Here is a 23,173-nt window from a genome sequence, read left to right as displayed (position 1 = left end):
AAAAAAAAAAACCTACTCTGAAAAAACACAGTAACATGGAACTTCAAAACAATAATAAGAGAAATGTTCACTCATAAAATCTGGTATGCAACATTGATGTATCATTTAAAAAAAACATTGTTAGGCCAGGTGCAGTGGCTCACATCTGTAATCTCAGCACTATGGGAGGCCGAGGCGGGCAGATCACCTGAGGTCAGGAGTTTAAAACCAGCCTGACCAACATGGTGAAACCCCATCTCTACAAAAAATACAAAAATTAGCCGGGCATGGTGGCACATGCCTGTAATTGCAGCTACTTGGGAGGCTGAGGCATGAGAAATGCTTGAAGCCAGGAGGTGGAGGTTGAGGTGAGCCAAAATCACACGCACCACTGCACTCCAGCCTGGGTGACAGAGCATGACTCTATCTCAAAAAAAAAAAAAAAAGTCTACAGGTGTACTCATTAAATGCAGGTATTTTGAGTCACTGGCATGCACTGTGTGGCAGTACAATTTCAGATAATCTGCAGTATCATTATACACAGAAGATTCTAATTAGAAACTTTTAATAAATAATGATTTAAAAGAAACTAGTGTTACTTTTTATGTTTTAAATATTCTTACACAAAATGAAACTGCTGTAATCAACTTTAGAAGAAAAGAATAGACTTACATTGTTAAATAAAGAAAAATATATATATTTTGCAGAGTGGGGTTAGACCCTCTGATATGTAAAACAAATATTAGGAAATAAACTATGTTATTATTTAGATATAAGCTGAAGAAAGTAGATGAAAATTCTGTAATTCCTTTTTGCCTGCAGCAAACTTAAATTTATAAGTAACTATTTTAGTAAATATGGAGTGTCTACTAATTATCTAATTTACTTCCGACCATGCAAATTCTAGCGTATAGTCCTAAACATCTGAATCTAAAATTACAGACAAATTTGAAACAGAAAACAGAAAGTAAAAATGTATAGGGACAGTGACCTCACCAAGATGAAAAGATTAAAAGTCCCCTATTTTCATATCCCTTTACAGCAAAAAAAAGGTCAGCCATCCCTGACCAGAATGCCTTTATGAGAGAACCAGGCTAATGCATGGTTACAGGCATTACCAGCTTACACCTGTAATGACAGCTCCATGATACATTAAGGTTGGAGAAATGCTTCAGGCCAGGATGTTGAGACCAGTCTGCGTTATGTAGCAAGACCCCATCTCCAAAATAAGTGCCTGTAAGATTTGAGATCCAGAGAGGGAGTTCTGAAACGCTGTTAAAGCTTAAGATTGAGAAGTGTTCTATTCAGAAGGCAGCCCCTCATTCAGGTGGGAAACTACAGGACCCCTGTTCTTGGCTACAGACCAAGATAGGGTTCACTCAACTTGGTCTGACTGAGAATTCTGAACTTAGTCTGAAACTATGCGAAACTCCTCCCAGCCACAGTCTGGCAGAGGTCCTGCCATTCCAGAGACCTGGAGGAAGGTACCCATTTACAGCCATGTAGGCAGGCCTGCAGACCTTGGCCTTTACTGTGGTCCCTGAAACAGTTCAGTGACTCAGTTTCAGTTACCTGAGCCACAGTTTATGGCCAGTTCTGCCTATATAGAAACCCACACAGTTACCTGAGGAAATATTCTCTGGTACTCACTGAAAGCCATACTCATCCACATCCTGATACAAGGCCCACCATATGCAGACCCGACTGCAAAAACATGCCCTAGTGTCTGCCCTACAGAGCAAAGTCCTGAAGGGTATTCAGTCTGTCCAAAAATAAAATGGGAATTACAACTACCCAAGCCCCCATAACAAGCCAACTAATAGTGCAGACCCAGCAGCCTTGTGACCAAGCTACAATCCCTCTTCACTACAAATTCAGAGGGCATCTCATCACGTTAAGGGCCCAATAAAATAAGATTTTTTACCTTCTAAAAAATCAGTTTAGGAAAACCTGAAGAGGTGTTTTTCTCCATCAAATTCAGACACCAATACAAAACTATATTGTGCCCATTGTCAATGCTTCTATTTTAATCTAGCACTGGATGTGGCAGAATAATTAGTCAAATAAATTTAAAAATCCACTGAAACAGAAAAATACGTAAAATGCTGTTGGTAGATCATACAATCTTATGTTTAAAAAACCATACAGAGTACTTTTACATTGGCTGAGGAATGGTTTACCAACTATACGGTCAATTTTGTCAATTTTATCTATTCAGGACATAGGCATGGGCAAGGACTTCATGACTACAACACCAAAAGCAATGGCAACAAAAGCCAAAATAGACAAATGAGATCTAATTAAACTAAAGAGCTTCTGCACAGCAAAAGAAACCACCATCAGAGTGAACAGGCAACCTACAGAATGGGAGAAAATTTTTGCCATCTACCCATCTGACAAAGGGCTAATATCCAGAATCTACAAATAACTTAAACAAATTTACAAGAAAAAAAAAAAACCATCAAAAAGTGGGCAAAGAATATGAACAGACACTTCTCAAAAGAAGACATTTATGCAGCCAACAGACACATGAAAAAATGTTCATCATCACTGGTCATCAGAGAAATGCAAATCAAAATCACAATGAGATACCATCTCACACCAGTTAGAATGGCAATCATTAAAAAGTCAGGAAACGACAGATGCTGGAGAGGATGTGAAGAAACAGGAACGCTTTTACACTGTTGGTGGCAGTGTAAACTAGTTCAACCATTGTGGAAGACAGTGTGGCGATTCCTCAAGGATCTAGAACTAGAAATACCATTTGACCCAGCCATCCCATTACTGGGTATATACCCAAAGGATTATAAGTCATGCTACTATAAAGACACATGCACACATATGTTTATGGCGGCACTATTCACAATAGCAAAGACTTGGAACCAACCCAAATGTCCATCAATGACAGACTGGATTAAGAAAATGTGGCACATATACACCATGGAATACTATACAGCCATAAAAAAGGATGAGTTCATGTCCTTTGCAGTGACATGGATGAAGCTGGAAACCATCATTCGGAGCAAACTATCACAAGGACAGAAAAACCAAACACCGCATGTTCTCACTCATAGGTGGGAACTGAACAATGAGAACACTTGGACACAGGCGGGGAACACCACACACTGGGCCCGGCCTGTCGTAGGGTGGCGGGTTGTGGGACGGATAGCATTAGGGGAAATACCTAACATAAATGATGAGTTAATGGGTGCAGCAAACCAATATGGCACATGTATACCTATGTAACAAACCTGCATGTTGTGCACATGGCACCCTAGAACTTAAAGTATAATATAAAAACAAAAACAAAAACACACATAGTACATTAAAACCTATCTAAACTAATAAATACACTAATTAAATTAACAAAATATTAACATAAAAGTATATCTATGGTTTCATAGAGTTTAACTATCTGATAAAGAAAAAATCTTATTTACTATAGCATTAAATAATAAATTTCTGAAGAAAAAATCAAGGAGTTAATACAAAAAAAAAATCAGAGAAGATCCAAGTAAATTTTAAAATAGTTTATGTCTATGGATTGAAAGATTAAATATTATTGAAGTGCCATATTATCCAAAGTAATCTATAGATTCAATAAACTTCCTATTAAAATTGCAGGGGTATTTTTTTCACAGTAATGGAAAATACAATTCTAAAATTTACATGAAACTATAATAAACTTTGAATAGCCAAAGCAATCATGAGGAAAAAGAACAAAGCAGGATATCATGCTTAAAATTTCAAGCTATGTATTTTAAGACTATATAGTAGTAAAAACAAAAATGGACAAAAAAGTGGAACAGAAGCTAATACTTCCACACACATTTAAGACCTGATGCAAAAAGAGAACTTAAAAAGGTCTTAGTTTCGTGGGCCGGGCGCGGTGGCTCAAGCCTGTAATCCCAGCACTTTGGGAGGCCGAGATGGGCGGATCACGAGGTCAGGAGATCAAGACCATCCTGGCTAACACAGTGAAACCCCGTCTCTACTAAAAAATACAAAAACCTAGCCGGGCGAAGTGGTGGGCGCCTGTAGTCCCAGCTACTGGGGAGGCTGAGGCAGGAGAATGGCATAAACCCGGGAGGCGGAGCTTGCAGTGAGCTGAGATCCGGCCACTGCACTCCAGCCTGGGCGGCCGAGTGAGACTCCGTCTCAAAAAAAAAAAAAAAAAAAAAAGGTCTTAGTTTCTCAGAATCATGCAGATACTTGTGTGTCCCCAAAACAATGGAAAAGCAGCCAGATTGTGCAGTTTCTTATCTGTCATGAAGAGGACTTTGGCTCTCACTGTGAACTTGAAGGAAGCTCACTGAAAGAAAAGTAGAATCCCTAGAGAATTTAAAAACATAAGACAGATGCCTCTTTGTAAGAGCAAAATTTAAAAAAAAAGCTGCCCAGGAACTATTTCCTTGGGAACACAGCTTCCCATATAACATTTTAAGGACTGGCTTTCTCTTTGACCTTGGGACCTCTTATCTGTGTCGTCTGTTGTATTCATTTTCACTCACACCTACCTGGGGGTTTGGCAATCATCTCATGTCTCTTCATAGTTAAAGGTTTTTTTCCTTGCTCCAGACAGGTGATCAGGTCTGGTTTAGAGACAACAATACCTGTTTTATTAAGAATAAATAACATGAATCTTGCTCATAGTCTCCAATTACAAGCTAGTAATGTGCTCAGCAGAGAGGATGTGATAAAATATTCTAGTAAATTAATACTAAAATACTAAGTTATAACAGAAATTTCTTTTTTTTTTTTTTTTTTTAAGATGGAGTTTCACTCTTGTTGCCTAGGCTGGAGTGCAATGGCTCGATCTTGGCTCACCACAACCTCCACCTCCTGGGTTCAAGTGGTTCTCCTGCCTCAGCCTCCCGAGTAGCTGGGATTACAGGCATGCGCCACCATGCCCAGCTAATTTTGCATTTTTAGTACAGGCAGGGTTTCACCATGTTGGTCAGGCTGGTCTCGAACTCCTGACCTCAGGTGATCCACCTGCCCAGCCTCCCAAAGTGCTGGGATTATAGGCGTGAGCCACCACGCCTGGCCTATAACAGAAATTTCTAAATATTTAGAAAATACTTTCAATTTGTAGGTTTCTTAATTTTACTACCTGGTACTACTAAAATCAAAAATTGGTGGTGGCAATTAGATTTTCAGGTAGGGGCAACAATATTTTATGCCACTAAATTTTTGGAATTACCACTAATTTGGAGTGAAGAATAAAGCTCAACTCAGGAATGTGGAAAGTTTGGATTAAGATTAAACATCTTGAAAAAATTCTTTTCTAAATGAACAAACTCTGAAGATTTTTCTGGAAAAAGGGTATCTGAAACTCTTGTATGCAAAGAATAAATTACTAAAAAACATTCTACAAAAAAGAGAAATAAAACCTTTAGGGTATATTATTAATTAGGTACTCAAGTTATCCTCACCAAGGAAGACCAGGTTTCTGTAGTTCTCTAACATCACATCCCTATATAAATTCCGCTGTGCAGTGTCCAGGCAATGCCACTCCTCCAGAGAGAATTCTATGGCCACATCTCTAAATTGTAATGGTCCCTGAAAAACACACACACACATATTTTTACCAAGTGGCCATGGGCGGAATTTTTAATTTGACTTAAGGTGAAATGAGAGAGTAAAGAGAAGTAGTTCTGACTTACAGGACTAGAATTATCCAATAAAATGTTTTCAACACAGAAATATTCTCTAAGGTATTCTCTAACTCTGAGAAAAAAGAGCAGCACAAGATCCACATCAGTTCATATATTTTTCTAAAGTATAAAATTAAGGCCATGAACACGAACATGACATTTTTGAGTGCTATATTTACATCATACAGAATGAGTTGTGAATATTTTTCAGACAGAAATGCTGAGTTAGAGGGCACCTCTCAAATTTTAATATGTACAATAAGCTGAAGACCTTGTTATGCAGGGTTTTTTTTTTTTCCCCCAGATCTTATTTACGTATTTATTTATAGATTTATTTATAGATGGAGTTTCACTCTTGTTGCCCAGGCTGGAGTGCAATGGCGCCATCTTAGCTCACCAGACTCCATCTCCCGGGTTCCAGCAATTCTCCTGCCTGAACCTCCCGAGTAGCTGGGATTACAGTCATGGACCACCACGCCTGGCTAATTTTTTGTTTTGTATTTTTAGTAGAGATGGGGTTTCTCCATGTTGGTTAGGCTGCTCTTGAACCCCCGACCTCAGGTGATCCGCTGCTTCAGCCTCCCAAAGTGCTGGGATTACAGGCATGAGCCACCGTGGCCGGCCAATTTTTTGAATTTCTAACACACCAGTAATGTGAATGTTTTTGGCCCAAGAGGGATATTTTTTCAAACATTTACTAAGTGGAAGAGCCTGTGTTTTCCCCATATTTTCTAGCCTATAAACAAAGAGCCCTCAATTTATCAAAGAAAAATATGTAGGGAAAAAATAAGGACAGCTGCCAGATTAAATATGATGGTTTATGCACATCAGCTGCCTAAAGATACTTAATAATAAAGAGAAAAATAACTCTATAGTCAAAAAAAATCTGTCAAACAGCTGCTTAACCAAGTGAATCATTAACCATTAACTGCACTAGGACAGATTTTTATGTTGTGCTAATGCTCACAGAAGAACACAGCATCACTGTTGAAATATTCCCCCCAAAAAAGAAAATTATAGTCTGAATTTAACCATAAAGAAACATTAGTTTTAGGCCGGGTGCGATGGCTCACACTTGTAATCCCAACACTTTGGGAGGCACAAGGTGGGCGGATCACGAGTTCATCAGTTCGAGACCAGCCTGACAGGGTGAAACCCTGTCTCTACTAAAAATACAAAAATTAGCTGGGTGTGGTGGCAGGCACCTGTAATCCCAGCTACTCAGAAGGCTAAGGCAGGAGAATTGCTTGACCCTGGGAGGCGAAGTTTGCAGTGAGCCGAGATCACGCCACTATACCCCTGCCTGGGTGACAGAGTGAGACTCCGTCTCAAAAGCAAAAAAAAAAAAGGAAAAAGAAAGAATGGGCGAGGTGGTGGGCGCCTGTAGTCCCAGCTACTCGGGAGGCTGAGGCCGGAGAATGGCGTGAACCCGGGAGGCGGAGCTTGCAGTGAGCTGAGATCTGGCCATTGCACTCCAGCCTGGGCTACAGAGCGAGACTCCGTCTCAAAAAAAAAAAAAAAAAAAAAAAGAAACATCAGTTTTATGGAGACTTTCACTTAGCACCCTAGAGAGCAGGTATCTCCTAATAATTGTTTTCAAAACTTTCTTGGTAATAAATGCCATCCAATTTTAATACGCATTTTCTTAATCCCGTTCTGCATAGAGCTAATGCAACACACAGATGGAGCCTCAACATTACATGTTCTACATCTTTACTAAGGACCAGAGTTTTTCCCCAATAGAAATCTTGAGTATCCACATCCTTCCATGTTCACCCGCCACAAAGGACACATTTTTAATATTGCAGATCATAAATTATTGCTGAGAATCCTGCATGGCATATAAGAAGCTATGATGCAGCAAATAAAGAGAAGGCTCTGAGATATAGGAAAGAAATATTTTTCAGAGACCCTTGACTATCAAAAGAATTTTAACAAGTAGTTAAACCAAACTCATTAGGGAGAAAAAACACAAGTAGAGAAGTAAAGGTGTGTGAGTACTAAATGCATGGCAGTCCAGGAGGCAGAGTGGACACAGCTCTTCATCTGACACACATTTACCTGAAGAAAAGCCTTTTTTTTCTTCCTCCTCCTCTGGAAGTCATTCTCAGATGAGACTCTCTGGATAAATTACACCTGCATCTTAACAATATGCCTTTAAAGGTGTCAGTATTACATGTTTACCTGCTAGGATGACATCAACTGGCAGAAAAAGAAAAAGTCAACCCATTTCTGTCCTTTAAAACAGAAGAGATTCAGGCACCATGAGCTGCTCCATGAAGATAAAAACATGTTTCTCCTTTCCTGTCCTCAGGTGCCCTCCCCTGCCACAGACACCAGTAATTTCTGTTACAGTAATGCAAATATGTGCCACACTGACCTGTCCCTATCAAACCCAAATAGAACAGGCCCCGTGACCACCCTATAGTACAAAGGTGGAACTTAACTCTCATGAATGTATTTTGAAATCCTCATACCTGATTCTGGCCCATATGAGGCCCTTCATTAAAACAACATGGATGCTTCCACCCACAACAATAAACAGAGGCTGTGGGGAGGGCACAAGAGGTTTCTGCAAATTGACCATGTGATCCTAAGGAGAAGCCTGGGTTGATAACCACTAAGCTAAGCATTGCTTCTCAGGTTTTAACGAGTTTATAAATCACTTGGTAATTTTGGCCTCACTTTAGCCCCCTTGTCACAACCAAATACTTCTGGTACAAATAAGGACAACCCATCTCCATCCTAAAGTTTTATATTCTTTGCTGGCTATTTAAAGTTTACAGACAAAACAGAAGGCAGCAATGTCTGAACAAATCTGTATTTAAAAAGCAACATGTGTACACATGTACTAATGCAATGTTTATTAAACAGGCACTATGTGCTCAAGGGTATGATACAGAGCACTGTGCTGGGCATAACACATTATGTGATTTAATTCTCATAACACCCTGGGAGCTAGTACTAAGGGTTTCATAATTTCCAGGATTTAGATAAAGGTCCCAGCGTTTTTATTTCTTCTTCTATTTCTCGGTCATCAAATTTTTTTTTTTAAATTGTGTAGAATAAAAGCCAAATATAGACAGATGAAAGAGATATAGAAGGAAGAGTTTAATGTAGTATAGAGAAAATTTTATTCTATTCATATTTACTTTTTTGTGACTTATGGAACAACTACTGGATCTTCAGGAATAGAAAACAAGTTGCTAATTTGAGTGTCTCTGCAAGCACTGGTTTAAATACAACAGTTAAAAACTAAGACTTTAAAATACATACTTTATTTTTCCCATTTATTTGCTTTTGGGTTTCAGGAAATTGTGAGCACTAGCTCTAGAAACTTACTAGGATTCATTAGCCAAAACTTTGATCTCTTTTCATCAGTTCTGTGAGGCAAGACTCCAAGGTAGGGTCAGAACTCAATAAAGTCTCCAAAAAGGGTGTCTCTGCGGCTGGTCACGGTGGCTCACGCCTATAATCCCAGCACTTTGGGAGGCCAAGGCAGGCAGATCACGAGGTCAGGAGATCGAGACCATCCTGGCTAACAGGGTGAAACCCCATCTCTACTAAAAATACAAAAAAATTAGCTGGGCGTGGTGGTGGACGCCTGTAGTCCCAGCTACTCGGGAGGCTGAGGCAGGAGAATGGCGTGAATCCAGGAGGCAGAGATTGCAGTGAGCCGAGATCGCTCCACTGCACTCCAGCCTGGGCGACACACTCCATCTCAAAAAAAAAAAAAAAAAAAAAAGTGAATCTGAACAGGTCTGGGGCAAGGTGAGGACTCTATATAGAATTCTGTTCTCTATGCCACTGGGGTACTTCCAGTTTTGTTTTTTCTAAGCTTACCTAAAAGAAACTTAAATCCAGAGCTTCTGCAATTTTAATCTTTTCTAGCCACTGCCCTGTCAACTTTATACTATATACTAATATACAATTTAAACAAATCCCTTCAGGTCTTCTAGGGTAATTTTGTTTTTTGTTTTGTTTTGAGATGCAGTCTCACTCTGTCGTCTAGGCTGGAGTACACTGGTGCGATCTCAGCTCACTGCAACTTCTGCCTCCCAGGTTCCAGTGATTCTTCTGCCTCAGCCTCCCAGTTAGCTAGAACTACAGGTGCGTGCCACCATGCCTAATTTTTGTATTATTAGTAGAGATGGCGTTTCACCATATTGGCCAGGCTGGTCTCAAACTCCTGACCTCATGATTCGCCTGCCTCGGCTTCTCATGTGCTGGGATTACAGGCATGAGCCACCATGCTCGGCCCTTCTAGAGCAATTTTATTAGAAAATAAATACGTATACTTAACAAGGAAAAATAAATAGAAATTCTACTGCTGGGTGTGGTGGCTAACGCACATAATCCCAGCACTTTGGGAGGCCAAGGCAGGTGGATCGCGAGATCAAGACCAGCCTGACCAAGACCAGCCTGGAGTTCAAGACCAGCCTGACCAAGATGGTGAAACCCCATCTCTACTAAAAATACAAAAATTAGCCAGATCTGATGGCAGGCACCTGTAATCCCAGCTACTCAGGAGGCAGAGGCAGTAGGATCACTTGAACCAGGGTGGCAGAGGTTGCAGTGAGCTGAGATCACACTACTGTACTCCCGCTCAAAAATAAAAAGAAAAGAAATTATAGTAACAGTTCTTCTGTTCATAAATATGCCCTCAGATGTAGACCTCAGAAGTCACAATGATATAAAGAAAGTGGCCTAAATAAAGCCCAAGATTTTGGACACATGTATTTATTGTACCAACCATATGATGCACAATTCAATTATTTATCCAGTTGCTAGTCTAGACTAAAAGTTTCTGGATTGTAGGAACCATGACTGCTTTATGTTTTTGTTTAATGGTCATATGAAATGGAAGCTACTAGTTTATCTATTTGGGTCTCCAGATCTCGTCCTTGTTTATCATCCAAGTACCAGGAAATTGGAGAAACTCTCATCTAGGTATCAACCAAAGACACCTCTCGTATGAGGGGATGAACAAACACAGATGACTCATTTCTCTTACACTGAGACAGAAGCAGAATTAACCACTCTTGTCAGCCTGACATAATTCTGTACGGGACATCTCAAATGCCTCAAAAATGCCTCAAAGACACCTAGGTGATTTTGAGGGAATTCCCAGTGACCCTAGGCCAATGGCCCAATGATAAGCCAGGCTGGAGAGACTCAGACTGATTCTAAATAGAAAATGGAACAGCCCTGGTGGAACTCCAGAACCTGGATCACCCGTTCTGATTTACTAGCTCTTGGGTAAGAGAAATAACAAAAATACTCTACTCCAGTATCACATTTTACAGGTAAATTTAGTTGCGGTTGTGGTCATGGCCCTGGATACTTCTACAGATTCTGCCATCAGATTCTATTTCCTCCTGGAGCCTCTCACATAACTGTAGCAGGTCAATGAAGAAGATGTGAAAAATCTCAAATAGCCACACTCCCAAATGGGGGCTATAAGATGTCTATGTTGACATCTCACAATGCAGAAAATGCCTTTTGTTAGTTGTCTGTACATTCTCTATCCAACGTCTGACCCTTTTTTTGTAAATCCCAGGCAAAGGTCAGACCTTATCTGCAGATTCTAGGTAGGAGCAACTTGGTTCTGTATCCTTTGGTGTTACAGCAAGTGGAGTACAATTAAAGGAGAGATGTTAAGAAAAAGCTCAGATTAGATATGAGATTGATCAAGTCAGCCAGAAAATATTCCCCTAAAAGCAATTTCTCTCTAAACACCCAAAGTACACAGCTACTCTCAGCATGAAAAACATGAGCATTATGAAGAAAGGGGGAAGATTTTCAGAAGAATTTTTATAAAGTTTCTTTTCCATCTCTGCTGCTCTCTCATCTCCTAGCCATTGAATGGGGGTTCTATATTTAAATACATCTGACAACTTCCAACAACACTTTTTGATGAATAGAATCTGACTGTGTTCGTATAATGGAATATATTAGAGCTTGCAACATAGCTAACTGAAGAGCTATGTTGGTGGTGTTTGGGTGGCCACATCACCTGTCTTTATTTGTCCTATAATAGCAGAATTCCAATTTAGTGAAATAAAAGATACTAACATTGTGTTTACTCATAATTATCCCTATTGAATAAAGTAATAAACATGTCAGACTAATATCTACTACAACAATTTGGTAAATTTTCTTTGGATATTAGATATAAATAATTATCAATAATTTTAATGAACTAGTCATAATGTACGTAGCATTTTTAAAAATTGCAACTATACTTCAGTTAAAATGCTTTAAATAACAATATTAAAATAACCATTTAAGTGATTCATTCAAAGTAATTATTGTGGCTTTATATTCATACTATTGTAGAAAATACCGTTTATGGCTCACCCCTATAATCCCAGCACTTTGGGAGGCTGAGGTGGGTAGATCACCTGAGGCCAGGAGTTCAAGATCAAGGTGGGCAACATGGTGAGACCCCATTGCTACTAAAAAATACAAAAACTTACCCAGGCATGATGGTGCACGCTTGTAATCCCAGTCACTCGGGATTCTGAGGCAGGAGAATTGCTTGAACTCGGGAGGCAGCGGTTGCAGTGAGCCGAGATCATATTGCTGCACTCCAGCCTGGGCAACAGAGAGAGACTCTGTCTCAAAAAAAGTGAAAATACTGTTTAATTTATATGAATGCAGGTTGTCTACAAACACTACACATAACTATGCTAATTGTTCTGAAGTAGTAAATAGAACGCAAGGTACAACTACAGACTCCACTGTTCAGTTTATACACTGAACTGTTCTTGCTTTTGCAGTATAAGTACTTTAGCCTGCAAATATTGGATAATTTCCTTGGATAATCAAGTTTCTGTCAAAGGAACTTAGTATCTTTTAGTCTTTATCATTATGTATTGCTAAATTTAATTTTATCTTTGTGCTAAGCTTCTGTGTGCTCTTAAAATAAGCTTTTATCTAAACAAATCTGTGTATACTTTTAAGGACTAAAAATGCAAAAAATAAACTTTTCAGAAGCAAAAAGAAAGCAAAAAATCTGAAGTACTAGCTAAAGATAATCTGGAGTCAGAAAAAATGACAAAAGGTTTATTTAGCTGTTAATATGATTTACATATATTTCCAAAAAAAGCAGAGAAAAATATTTACATATAATCTAAATCCCTTAAGAGAGAATAGCAAAAAAATTTTTGGAACTTTTTAAAGAGTTTTTGAACCCTTGGACATCTGAATTTTGCACACTGTATGCACTTGAAAGAATGTTTATGGGAGAAAAAGCAGAAGAAAGATGTTATAAAAAATGAATGAGTGCACAAGACCAATGCAACAGAATAGAGAGCCCAAAATAGACACTCTCTATAACCATCAGATTTTTGACAAATCTGACAATAAGAATGTGGGAAGAATTCTCTATTTAATAAATGGTGCTGGAATAACTATCTAGCACTATGCAGAAGACAGAAACTGGACCCCTTTATTACACCATATACAAAAATCAAGATAAAGACTTAAGTGTAAAACTTAAAATTACAAGAAGTCCTGCAAGATAACCTAAAAGATACCATTCTTGACACAGAAACTGGCAAAGACTTCATGAGGAAGCTACCAAAAGCAATTGCAACAAAAGCAAAAATTGACAAATGGACCTATTTAAACTAAAGAGCTTCTTCACAGCAAATAAACTATCAACAGAGTAAACAGACAACCTACAGAAGAAAAGAAAATATTTGCAAACTTTGCCTCTGACAGAGGTCTTTCAAATTTATTAGAAACTTTAAAAAGTTTACAAGAAAAAAACCTCATTAAAAAGTAGGCAAAAAACATGAAGAGATACTTTTCAAAAGAAGATATACATGTGGCTAACAAGCATATGAAAAAAAACTGCTCATCACTAATCATTAGAGAAATTAAGAGAGAAACCACAATGAGATCTCACATTACACCAGTCAGAATGGCTATTTTTAAAAAGTCAAAAAATAACAGATGCTGGCAAGGTTGCAGAGAAAAGGGAATGCTTATACTCTGCTGTTGGGAGTGTAAATTAGTTTAACAACTGTAAAAAGCAGTGTGGCAATTCTTCACAGAACTAGAAACAATTATCATTTGACCCAGGAACCTCATAATTGGGTATATACCCCCCAAAATATAAATTATATTATAAAGACACATCCACATGCATGTTCATTGCAGCACTATTCACATAACAAAGACATGCACAGGCCATAAATGCCTATCAGTGGTAGACTGGATAAAGAAAATATGGTATGGTCAGATGCGGTGGCTCATGCCTGTAATCCCAGCACTTTGGGAGGACGAGGCAAGTACACTGCCTGAGCTTAGAAGTTTGAGACCAGCCTGGACAACATGGCAAAATCTTGTCACCACAGAAAATACAAACAGAAAAATTGGCCAGGTGTGGTAATGCCTGCGTGTAGTCCCAGTTACTTGGGAGGATGAGGTAGGAGAGAATTGCTTGAGCCTGGGAAGTTGAGGCTAAAGTAAGCCAATATACACCACAGCACTCTAGCCTGGGCAATAAGTGAGACCCTGTCTCCAAAAATAAAATAAAATAAAAGATTTAGTAAAAACAAAATATGGTACATCATGGAGTACTCTGTGACCATTAAAAAAAAAAGATCATGTCCTTTGCAATAACACTGATGAAGCTGGAGACCATTATTCTTAGAAAACAAATGCAGAGGCTGGGTGTGATGGCTCATGCCTATAATCCCAGCACTTTGGAGGCCAAGGGGGATGGATCACCTGAGGTGTGGAGTTTGAGATCAGCCTGACCAACATGGAGAAACCCTGTCTCTACTAAAAATACAAAATTAGCCAGGGGTGGTGGCACACGCCTGTAATCCCAGCTACTCAGGAGGCTGAGGCAGGAGAATTGCTTGAACCTGGGAGGCGGAGGTTGTGGTGAGCCAAGATCGCACCATTGCACTCCAGCCTGGGCAACAAGAGCAAAACTCCATCTCAAAATAATAATAATGCAGAAACAGAAAACCAAATGCATGTTGTTATTTATAAGTAAGAGCTAAATAACAACACATGAACACAAAGAGGAGAACAACAGACACTGAGGCCTAGTAGAGGGTGGAGGGTGAGAGGACTAAGAGGATCAGAAAACAGACCTGTTTGGTACTATGGGTAGTATCTCAGTGACAAAATCTGCACACCAAACCCCCATGACATAATCTTAGCTGTGTAACAAACACACGTGTACCCCAAACCAAAAATAAAAGCTAAAAGAAAAAAAAAAATCCCTGGGTGGAAGAAAGTGCAATGTAGGTGAAAGGACTGATTTTTGGTACAGACAGTGGTCCCAGCGGGGCTGTACTCTGATTTCTGTGTGCATGCAGGCAGGCGAGATTATGAACAGCTGGTCCAAAATGCTAGGATAGTGGAGAAAACAGGTTGCTGCTGCAGATTCAGTGTCTGTGAGTGGGAATATGCTAGGAGACTTGCAGAGACTTGTGGATTCTTGGCAAGAAACATTAGGATCAAAAATGCCATTGTGAGGTTCCTGAGGGTGGTGCCGAGTCTTGGCAGGGGTGCGGACACGTCAATGTCTGGTGTGTGTGTTTGTGAGTGGGTGGGAATCCCGTGGTGGCAGCTATGGGAAAAGGGAGTTTGTCATCAGAGCTCCTTTCCTCTACATTTTCAATCATCTGTCACCCGGAGAGAAGACCTGGAATCACAGGACAATGGGCAGTGTGACAACCTGCATACAATAGAGCATAGCCTCCCATTCCCAATCTCCCAAAGTTTTATTCCAGGTCAGGCCTCCATTATATCTTTTTTCTGGCACCACATCTGTAGAGTTTGCTGAACATCAAACAATTCTCCAACACTAACTTATTGTCTCACATTTGAATTCTGACACCACCCACAGTCAGCACAGACACTGATTCAGGGCTCCGTCCCACAACATTGTCCTCATGGCAGATGCCAGTCACAAACCCCAAGGGCCCATCTATGCTTCTGAGCTACTGTGTAAAACCTGGGGGACTCCCATAACCTCCCTGAAGTTCAATAATTTGGTACAGTAAGCTACTCACAGAACTCATCAAAACACTGTAGTTATCTTTTCTGGTTTAATATATAAGATGCAGCCATGGAAAAGTCAAATGGAAGAAATGCATAAACAAAGAAAAGAGATGGGGAAAGATGAAACACATAGATAATCCTGGAAAATATTTGTCATTAATAAAATTCTCCATCCTTTATGTGCTCCAGGAACAGTTTATGGAAAGAAACACCCTTCCCATTATGAGTTAGATGGTGCTCTCTTTTCTTACCTATCACACAGCCAGACACACACTCTGCACATTTTTTTCTCATTAAAAAAATCAGCTGAATTTGTTTTCAGTGGTCATAATGAAATATTTCTTTTCTTAGCTTTTTTTTTTTTTTTCGAGCTGGATTCTCACTCTGTCGCCTAGGCTGGAGTACAGTGGCGCTATCCTGGCTCACTGCAACCGCTGCCTCCCAGGTTCAAGCAATTCTCCTCCCTCAGCTTCCCGAGTCGCTGGGATTACAGGTGCCTACCACCACATCCGGCTAAATTTTTGTTTTTCTTGGTGGTTTTTTTGAGATGGAGTTTCGTTCCTGTTGCCCAGGCTGTAGTACAATGGCGTGATGTTGGCTCACCACACTCTTCACTTCCCAGGTTAAAGCAATTTTCCTGCCTCAGCCTCCGGAGTAGCTGGGATTACAGGCATATGCCACCACACCTGGCTAATTTTTGCATTTTTAGTGGAGACAGGGTTTCACCATGTTGAGCAGGCTGGTCTCAAACTCCTGACCTCAAGTGATCAACCCCCCTCCGCCTCCCAAAGTGCTGGGATTACAGGCATGAGCCACTGCACCTGGCTAAGGTGCTTGCATTTTATACCTCCATAAGAAAAGCAAATATATCCACTTCTTTCAGACAATATATTATTATTTATATTTTATTATATTAAAAATAATGCAGTAAAAAATTAGTCATATGGGAACACTTCTAGAAGTACCACGTTTCATCACATATAATTTAGCATTAAACTCAGAAATCAAGACAACAGGATATAGAACTGAGATATTCACTGTCACAAATTTACCCAGCAAAAGGAGGTACTGATGTTTTGACGAATCTATATAACTCATCAATTATCTACCAGATTTTCCTGTGGAAACATTTTCATTGTCTACAGCCAAAATGGAAGAGAGATTTTCCCTACTTTTTTCCTTTGGTAGCTAGCATGCTTAAAGCTACGGCTTAGAATTCTGTTTGAAATCACTCAGCTATAAAAAACACACCTGAGAAAATTCCTAAACTCACTCTGGGAAAGAAAAAGATAAATGAGAATTATTAACAAATATATAATTAAATACTAATTTTTTGAAACTCATCTCTTTTATGTCCTTTGTAAATATTTTGTTACCTTTCAAGCCCTACTAATAAAATGCAAATCGCAGTTAAAAAATTGATGCAGCTGGGTGCAGTGGCTCACGCCTGTAATCCCAGCACTTTGGGAAGCCAAACCAGGTGGATCGCTTAAGATCAGAAGCGTTTGAAATCGGCCGGTCCACCTCTACTAAAAACACAAAAACTAGACGGGTGCAGTGGTGGGCACCTGTAGTCCTAGCTACTCGGGAGGCCGAGGCATGAGGATCACTTGAACCCAGGAGCCAGAGGTTGCAGAGAGCTGAGATGGAGCCACCGCATTCCAGCCTGTGCAACAGAGGCTATTTCAAAACAAAACCAACAACAAAAACACCTGAGGTTAAAATAAGTGAACAAATCTTTTCAAGGTACAGATCCTATCACTCACCCCATCCTGTTCAGTTACATGTTCAATAACTACCCTCCCAGGAGACACTGCACTATGCCCCAGTGAGTGCCCCATGTGCATTTTACTTTCTTAAGTTTTTACGCCATCTCACTAGGGTCAGTTTTTTTGTCTTTTGAAGTGTTTTTTCACAAATTTTTCACTACTTTTCTGCTGCCCAAGCAAGAGAATCCAGGGGGCAGAAATTATTTGTTTTCCCCTCAATACCAGCATCTGATTGGCTGACCAGCAATGTTGTCTCCAAGAAATGGAAGCTAGGCTGAGTGAAGACAATCTTCCTGTCGCAAGGGGTTAGCTTTTCAAAAAAAAAAAAAAAAAAAAAAAAAAAGTGCACCAGGATCTGTCTTTCAACCCCAAGGCTGCCACCTGCTCCCTTCAGAGGCTACACTCCATACTTCAGGTGGTCCTACGGCATAAAATGACCCAAGAGCTAATATTCACTAGACACTCTAGCAGACATAGCCATGGTGGGTATCTTGGTTTATCCCCAGAAAGTACTAAAACCCAGGACCACTGAAGGTTGGCTGAGGACGCATCATCCTATTAAGTTTCCAGAGGGTAATCTTGACCCAAAAACGTTCGGTAAGTTCTCTGGAAAAATAAAAGACAAAGAGGCACAGATAGTTTTTACAATACAGTATCAGGGAATTATTCTTTGCTTTCTTCTCATGGGAAATATTTACAAACAAAAAAACATATTTTCAATAGCGTTATGCAATGCTTTTTAAAAAATGACTTTTGGCCAGGCGTGGTGGCTCACGCCTGTAATCCCAGCACTTTGGGAGGCTGAGACGGGCGGATCACGAGGTCAAGACCATCCTGACAAACAAAGTGAAACCCTATCTTTTCTAAAAATACAAAAATTATCTGGGCGTGGTGGCACACGCCTATACTCCCAGCTACTCAGGAGGCTGAGGCAGAGGAATTGCTTGAACCCAAGAGGCAGAGGTTGCAGGGAGATCGCCCCACTGCACTCCAGCATGGCGACAGAGCAAGACTCCGTCTCAAAAAAAAAAAAAAAAAAAAAAAATTAATTGAGGAACATGAGGTACACTTGAGGCCCTCCTTGGGACACATGTGAAAAATGCCAGGGAAAATCAGTCCCCTGTGGGGTGTGAAAATAATTAAGTGGCAGGCAATTAGAATGAGGAAGCTCTAGTACCCAGATTCCTACCTCTAAGAAAAAAAATCAAAACTCAAGTGCATTTTTTGGTAAATTACTACATTAGGGGAAAAAAAATTCAGACTTAAGGAACTATAAACTGCCAGTTAAACTCTGATTACATAACCAAGAAATTTCCACCTCGATTGTACAAATTTAAAAACTACCTAACTAGGCTGGGCACGGTGGGTCACACCTGTAATCCCTGCACTTTGGGAGGCCGAGGCGGGTGGCTCACGAGGTTAGGAGATCGAGACCATCCTGGCTAACACGGTGAAACACGTCTCAACTAAAAATACAAAAAATTAGCCTGGCGGTGGCAGGCGCCTGTAGTCCCAGCTACTTGGGAGGCTGAGGCTGGAGAATGGCGTGAACCCAGGAGGCGGAGCTTGCAGTAAACTGAGATCCAGCGACTGCACTCAAACCTGGGCGACAGAGCGAGATTCAAAAAATAAATAAATAAATAATAAACATAAAAAAATAAAAACTACGTAAGTATACCTAACCAATTATTGAATTTGGTTTTCTTCATCATGCACCTTATAAATGTCTTTCCTTCAAGCCCCTCCCATGGACCACAAACCACAAACTGTAGCTGGGTGTTCTACAATTCTTGAATCACTCTTTGATTAAATTATTTGATATTTTTGCGATGACTCCTCGCTTTTTTTTTTTTTTTTTTTTTTTTTAAAGGCAGAAACTAGCTCTGTCGCCCAGGCTGGAGTGCAGCGGCGCGATCTCAGCTCATGGCAACCTCCGCCTCCTGGGTTCAACCGATTTTCTCACCTCTGTCTCCAAAGTAGCTGGGACTACAGGCGTTTGCCATAACACCCAGCTAACTTTTGTATTTTTAGTAGACATGGGGTTTCCCCATTTTGGCCATGCTTGTCTTGAACTCCTTACCTCAACTGATCCACCCGCCTCGGCCTCCCAACGTGCTGGGATCACAGGCGTGACCCACCACTCCCGGCCCCATAAATTTTTAATAGGAGAAAAGAGAAACTGTGAACCCCACGAACCAAAGCTCTTCCCATTCATGAACCCGTACCCCGAGTCAGGATTCTCCCCTGACGACCCTCCCGTGGTCCCTAAACAATCTGGGAAAGACCTGTTGGTGCAGAGCTGCCCGGAGAGGGCTCCAGGCCAGGGCACAGTCACTGAGCAAGGAAAAGATAGGACGGCCCGGGGCCCCGCTGTCAACGCAGCCGCCATCTTATGGCTCAGGCGGAACTGGGCAACCAGAACTTGGGAGCGCAGACTGCGGAGCTAACTGCCGGGAGGCCTAAATTCTGCCACAGCCACTTCCTCCCCAGTTCCAACCAGTCCCTCCCCGTCTCTCGGGATGTCGAACCGGTACTCACCATTTCTAGGCTTCCAGGGGGTCCCAGCGTCTTAGCGGTGGCTCTCCCAATACCTGCAGGTCACAGGGCCACCGAGGCTGGGCCTCTAGGAGCAGATGCCACAGAGCAAGACGACACCTGGAGCTCTGACGGCGGAGAGACAATGGGCACGCCAAGGCCGGAAGCCGGAAGCAGTCCTGTTCGCTCCAGCTGCCTACCTGACTGGACGATTTGCAGCCCAGCGTCCCTGATTGGATAATGCTTAAGGCCCCGCCCCCTCAGGTCCTAAGTGACAGAAGACGTGATCAGATGCTGGACTGAGTGAAGAGTAACAGTGTAAGCCTGCAGCCTTTTCTTTTTTTTCTTTTATTTTCTTATTTTTTTGAGACGGAGTTGCACTCTTGTTTCCCAGGCTGGATTGCAATGGCGTGATCTTGACTTAATGCAACCTCCACCTCCTGGGTTGAGCGAATTCTCCTGCCTCAGCCTCTCGCGTATCTGAGATTACAGACGCCCCCTACCATGCCCGGCTAATTTTTTTTCTAGTTTTAATAGAGACGGGGTTTCACCATATTGGCCAGGCTGGTCTCAAACTCCTCTCCTCAAGTTATCCGCCTGCCTCGGCCTCCCAAAGTGCTCGGTTTACAAACGTGAGCCGCCGCACCCGGCCAGCTGCCGCCTTTTCAAACAGGACTTCCTCCCTGAGCTGAGCCAGACCCACCCCAGAGCATGGGAAAATTCTCTTTTTTACTCTCTCTCTTTTTGAATGTATTCAAAAGGTGAACAGAAGTATTCTGCTGTCGTATTAATAATACATAAAATTTTTGTTCAAGAGAAAATCAACTTTTACTTTGGTAACAGTGTAAAGCTAATTTTAATAAAACTTTACAAATAAATCAAATTTGTCATTTTTGAACACTTCAGATTTACATATATATTTTGTAATTTCTTGTAATTTTTCTTAACTTTTTATATTTTATTTTTATCCACATTCTTTTAATTTTTCCATTTGAAACAACCTTTACTTTCAAACTGCTATAGGAAGTAGAAAGAAATCATTTAGGGCCAGGTGCAGTGGCTCAAGCCTGTAATCCCAACACTTTGGGAGGCCAAGGTGGGCAGATCACTTGAGGTCAGGAGTTCAAGACTAGCCTGGCCAACATGGTGAAACCCCATCTCTATTAAAAATACAAAAAATTAGCAGGGTGTGGTGGTGCACACCTGTAGTCCCTGCTGCTCTGGAGGCTGAGGCAGGAGAATCTTTTGAACCCAGGAGGTGGAGGTTGTGTAACGGCCCAAGGGGTTCACCTTGCCCTTTGCCTAGACAGAGCCAATTCATCAAGACAGGGGAATTTGTGGAGGAAAACTTAAATATTAAATTTGAACTTAATTGAACCTGGACACAAACAATGGTCACCAAGTCCTGGAACAAGTTATGTGTGCCCCTTGAGGCGTTTATCCTGTGCTGTTTTGGAGAAATCTCTATTTCAATCTATTCCAATACATTGGTTATTGAAAAACAATAGACAATTGCAAAAAAAAAAAAAAAAAAAAAAAAAATTGACCTTTTTGTGTTCCTTGAGCCCATTCGTGAAGGGTCCTCATGACTGGGCCTCATGCCAAAGAACTCGTTACAAAAAGAGGTAGGGTCCCAGATTGCGCGGAAGCTTCATGAGACCTCTCCTTGTCTGTGCATGGATGGGTGTCCGACTCTGGAGCCCAGCCTGTTGCTTCCCGGTCTGGTGGTGAATCCTCCATAGTCTGGTGTGGAGGAAAAGTTAAATATTAAATTTGAAGTCAATTGAACGTGGACACAAACAATGGTCACCAAGTCCCGGAACAGGTTGTGTGAGCTGCTTGAGGCTTTCATCCAGCGCTGTATTGGAGAAATCTCTATTTCAATCTATTCCTATACATTAGTTGTTGAAAAACAATAGGCAATTACTAAAACCACTTGACCTTTTTGTGTTCCTTGGGCCCACCCAAGGACTGTGTTCCTTGGGCCCAGTCCTTTTGTGTTCCTTGGGCCCATGTCCATCAAGTTAGAACATCTTCCCCCAAATGTTCTAACTTGTCCTCCTAAAGCTACTCCTGTGATTGCTTGAGCCATAAGCATAGCTTTATGTATAGCTCCTCCAATTCCATCGCAGGCTTTAACGTACTCTGAGATTACATCTGATCCTACGGGAACCCTTCCTTTTAATGGCTTAATGGCTGATTGACAATCAGGATTGGCGTTTTCCTTTTTTTTTTTTTTTTTTTTTTTTGAGACGGAGTCTCGCTCTGTCGCCCAGGCTGGAGTGCAGTGGCCAGATCTCGGCTCACTGCAAGCTCCGCCTCCCGGGTTCACGCCATTCTCCTGCCTCAGACTCCCGAGTAGCTGGGACTACAGGCACCCGCCACCTCGCCCGGCTAGTTTTTTGTATTTTTTAGTAGAGACGGGGTTTCACCGTGTTAGCCAGGATGGTCTCGATCTCCTGACCTCGTGATCCACCCGTCTCTGCCTCCCAAAGTGCTGGGATTACAGGCTTGAGCCACCGCGCCCGGCTGGATTGGCGTTTTCATATGCCATCAACTCCACTATGACTGAAAGGACACAAACACACAAAAATGTGTACCCGCTCCCCCGCTACACCCTATTGCTAAACCCTTTTGTTCTGCTCTCTAATCTCTGCACGTACCAGAGATTTCGTAAGTTCTGTAAGTACCTGTTTTTCTTTCTGAGGCCGGGTCACAAGACGTGTTTAAGTAAGATACACCCATGCTGCCATAAACCGGTTGTGCAACCTGACGCAATATAATTAACTGCCTTTGTGTAAAACTGCTCTCCCGCCTCAAGGGTTGAACCGAAATATCAGAAATGGCGGGAACCAATCATAGTTAGCCAAATCGCCTTGTTCAAACACTAGCCAATCATACATCTGATTTGTATAATAATTCTATGCCCACTTTTCTTAGACTATATAACACTGTTCGGAGCTCAGTGGGGGAGCTCTCCTGCCCGTCTCGTTTCACGAGCGAGTGAGAGTTCCAGGTTCGAACCTGTAATAAAGATCCTTGCTGCTTAGCTTTGACTCTGGACTCTGGTGGTCTTCTTCGGGGAATAAACGGTCTGGGCATAACATGACCTTACGGGCATTTTCATCGGCAATTGACTTTTGAGCAGCATCTTGAAGTCTTGCTACAAAATCAGGGTAGGGCTCTTTAGAGCCTTGTCTT

General features: G+C 41.2%; 1 protein-coding gene and 1 long non-coding RNA gene across 2 annotated transcripts in view; one reads left to right on the top strand and one right to left on the bottom strand.

Annotated features, from left to right (window-relative positions):
- On the bottom strand, positions 1 to 20,132 carry LOC103234233 (zinc finger protein 506). The gene is made up of 5 exons (XM_073016760.1): positions 19,976 to 20,132; positions 12,116 to 12,253; positions 5,415 to 5,541; positions 4,497 to 4,592; positions 1 to 4,291 (listed from the first exon to the last, which is right to left on the bottom strand). The coding sequence occupies exons 1-5, from the start codon at positions 19,976 to 19,978 to the stop codon at positions 4,239 to 4,241; spliced, it is 417 nt and encodes a 138-aa protein (XP_072872861.1). The 5' UTR covers positions 19,979 to 20,132; the 3' UTR covers positions 1 to 4,238.
- LOC140711893 (uncharacterized) overlaps positions 20,127 to 23,173 on the top strand; it is a 15,069-nt gene continuing 12,022 nt past the window's right edge. Inside the window, exon 1 of the long non-coding RNA XR_012093226.1 lies at positions 20,127 to 20,290. This is a non-coding gene — a long non-coding RNA (uncharacterized lncRNA). The remainder of the gene's footprint in view (positions 20,291 to 23,173) is intronic.

This window comes from Chlorocebus sabaeus, chromosome 6 (assembly GCF_047675955.1).
Source record: "Chlorocebus sabaeus isolate Y175 chromosome 6, mChlSab1.0.hap1, whole genome shotgun sequence".
Lineage (NCBI taxonomy): Eukaryota > Metazoa > Chordata > Mammalia > Primates > Cercopithecidae > Chlorocebus > Chlorocebus sabaeus.
Note: the sequence above shows the minus strand (reverse complement) of the source record. Positions and strands in the feature narration are given on the sequence as shown.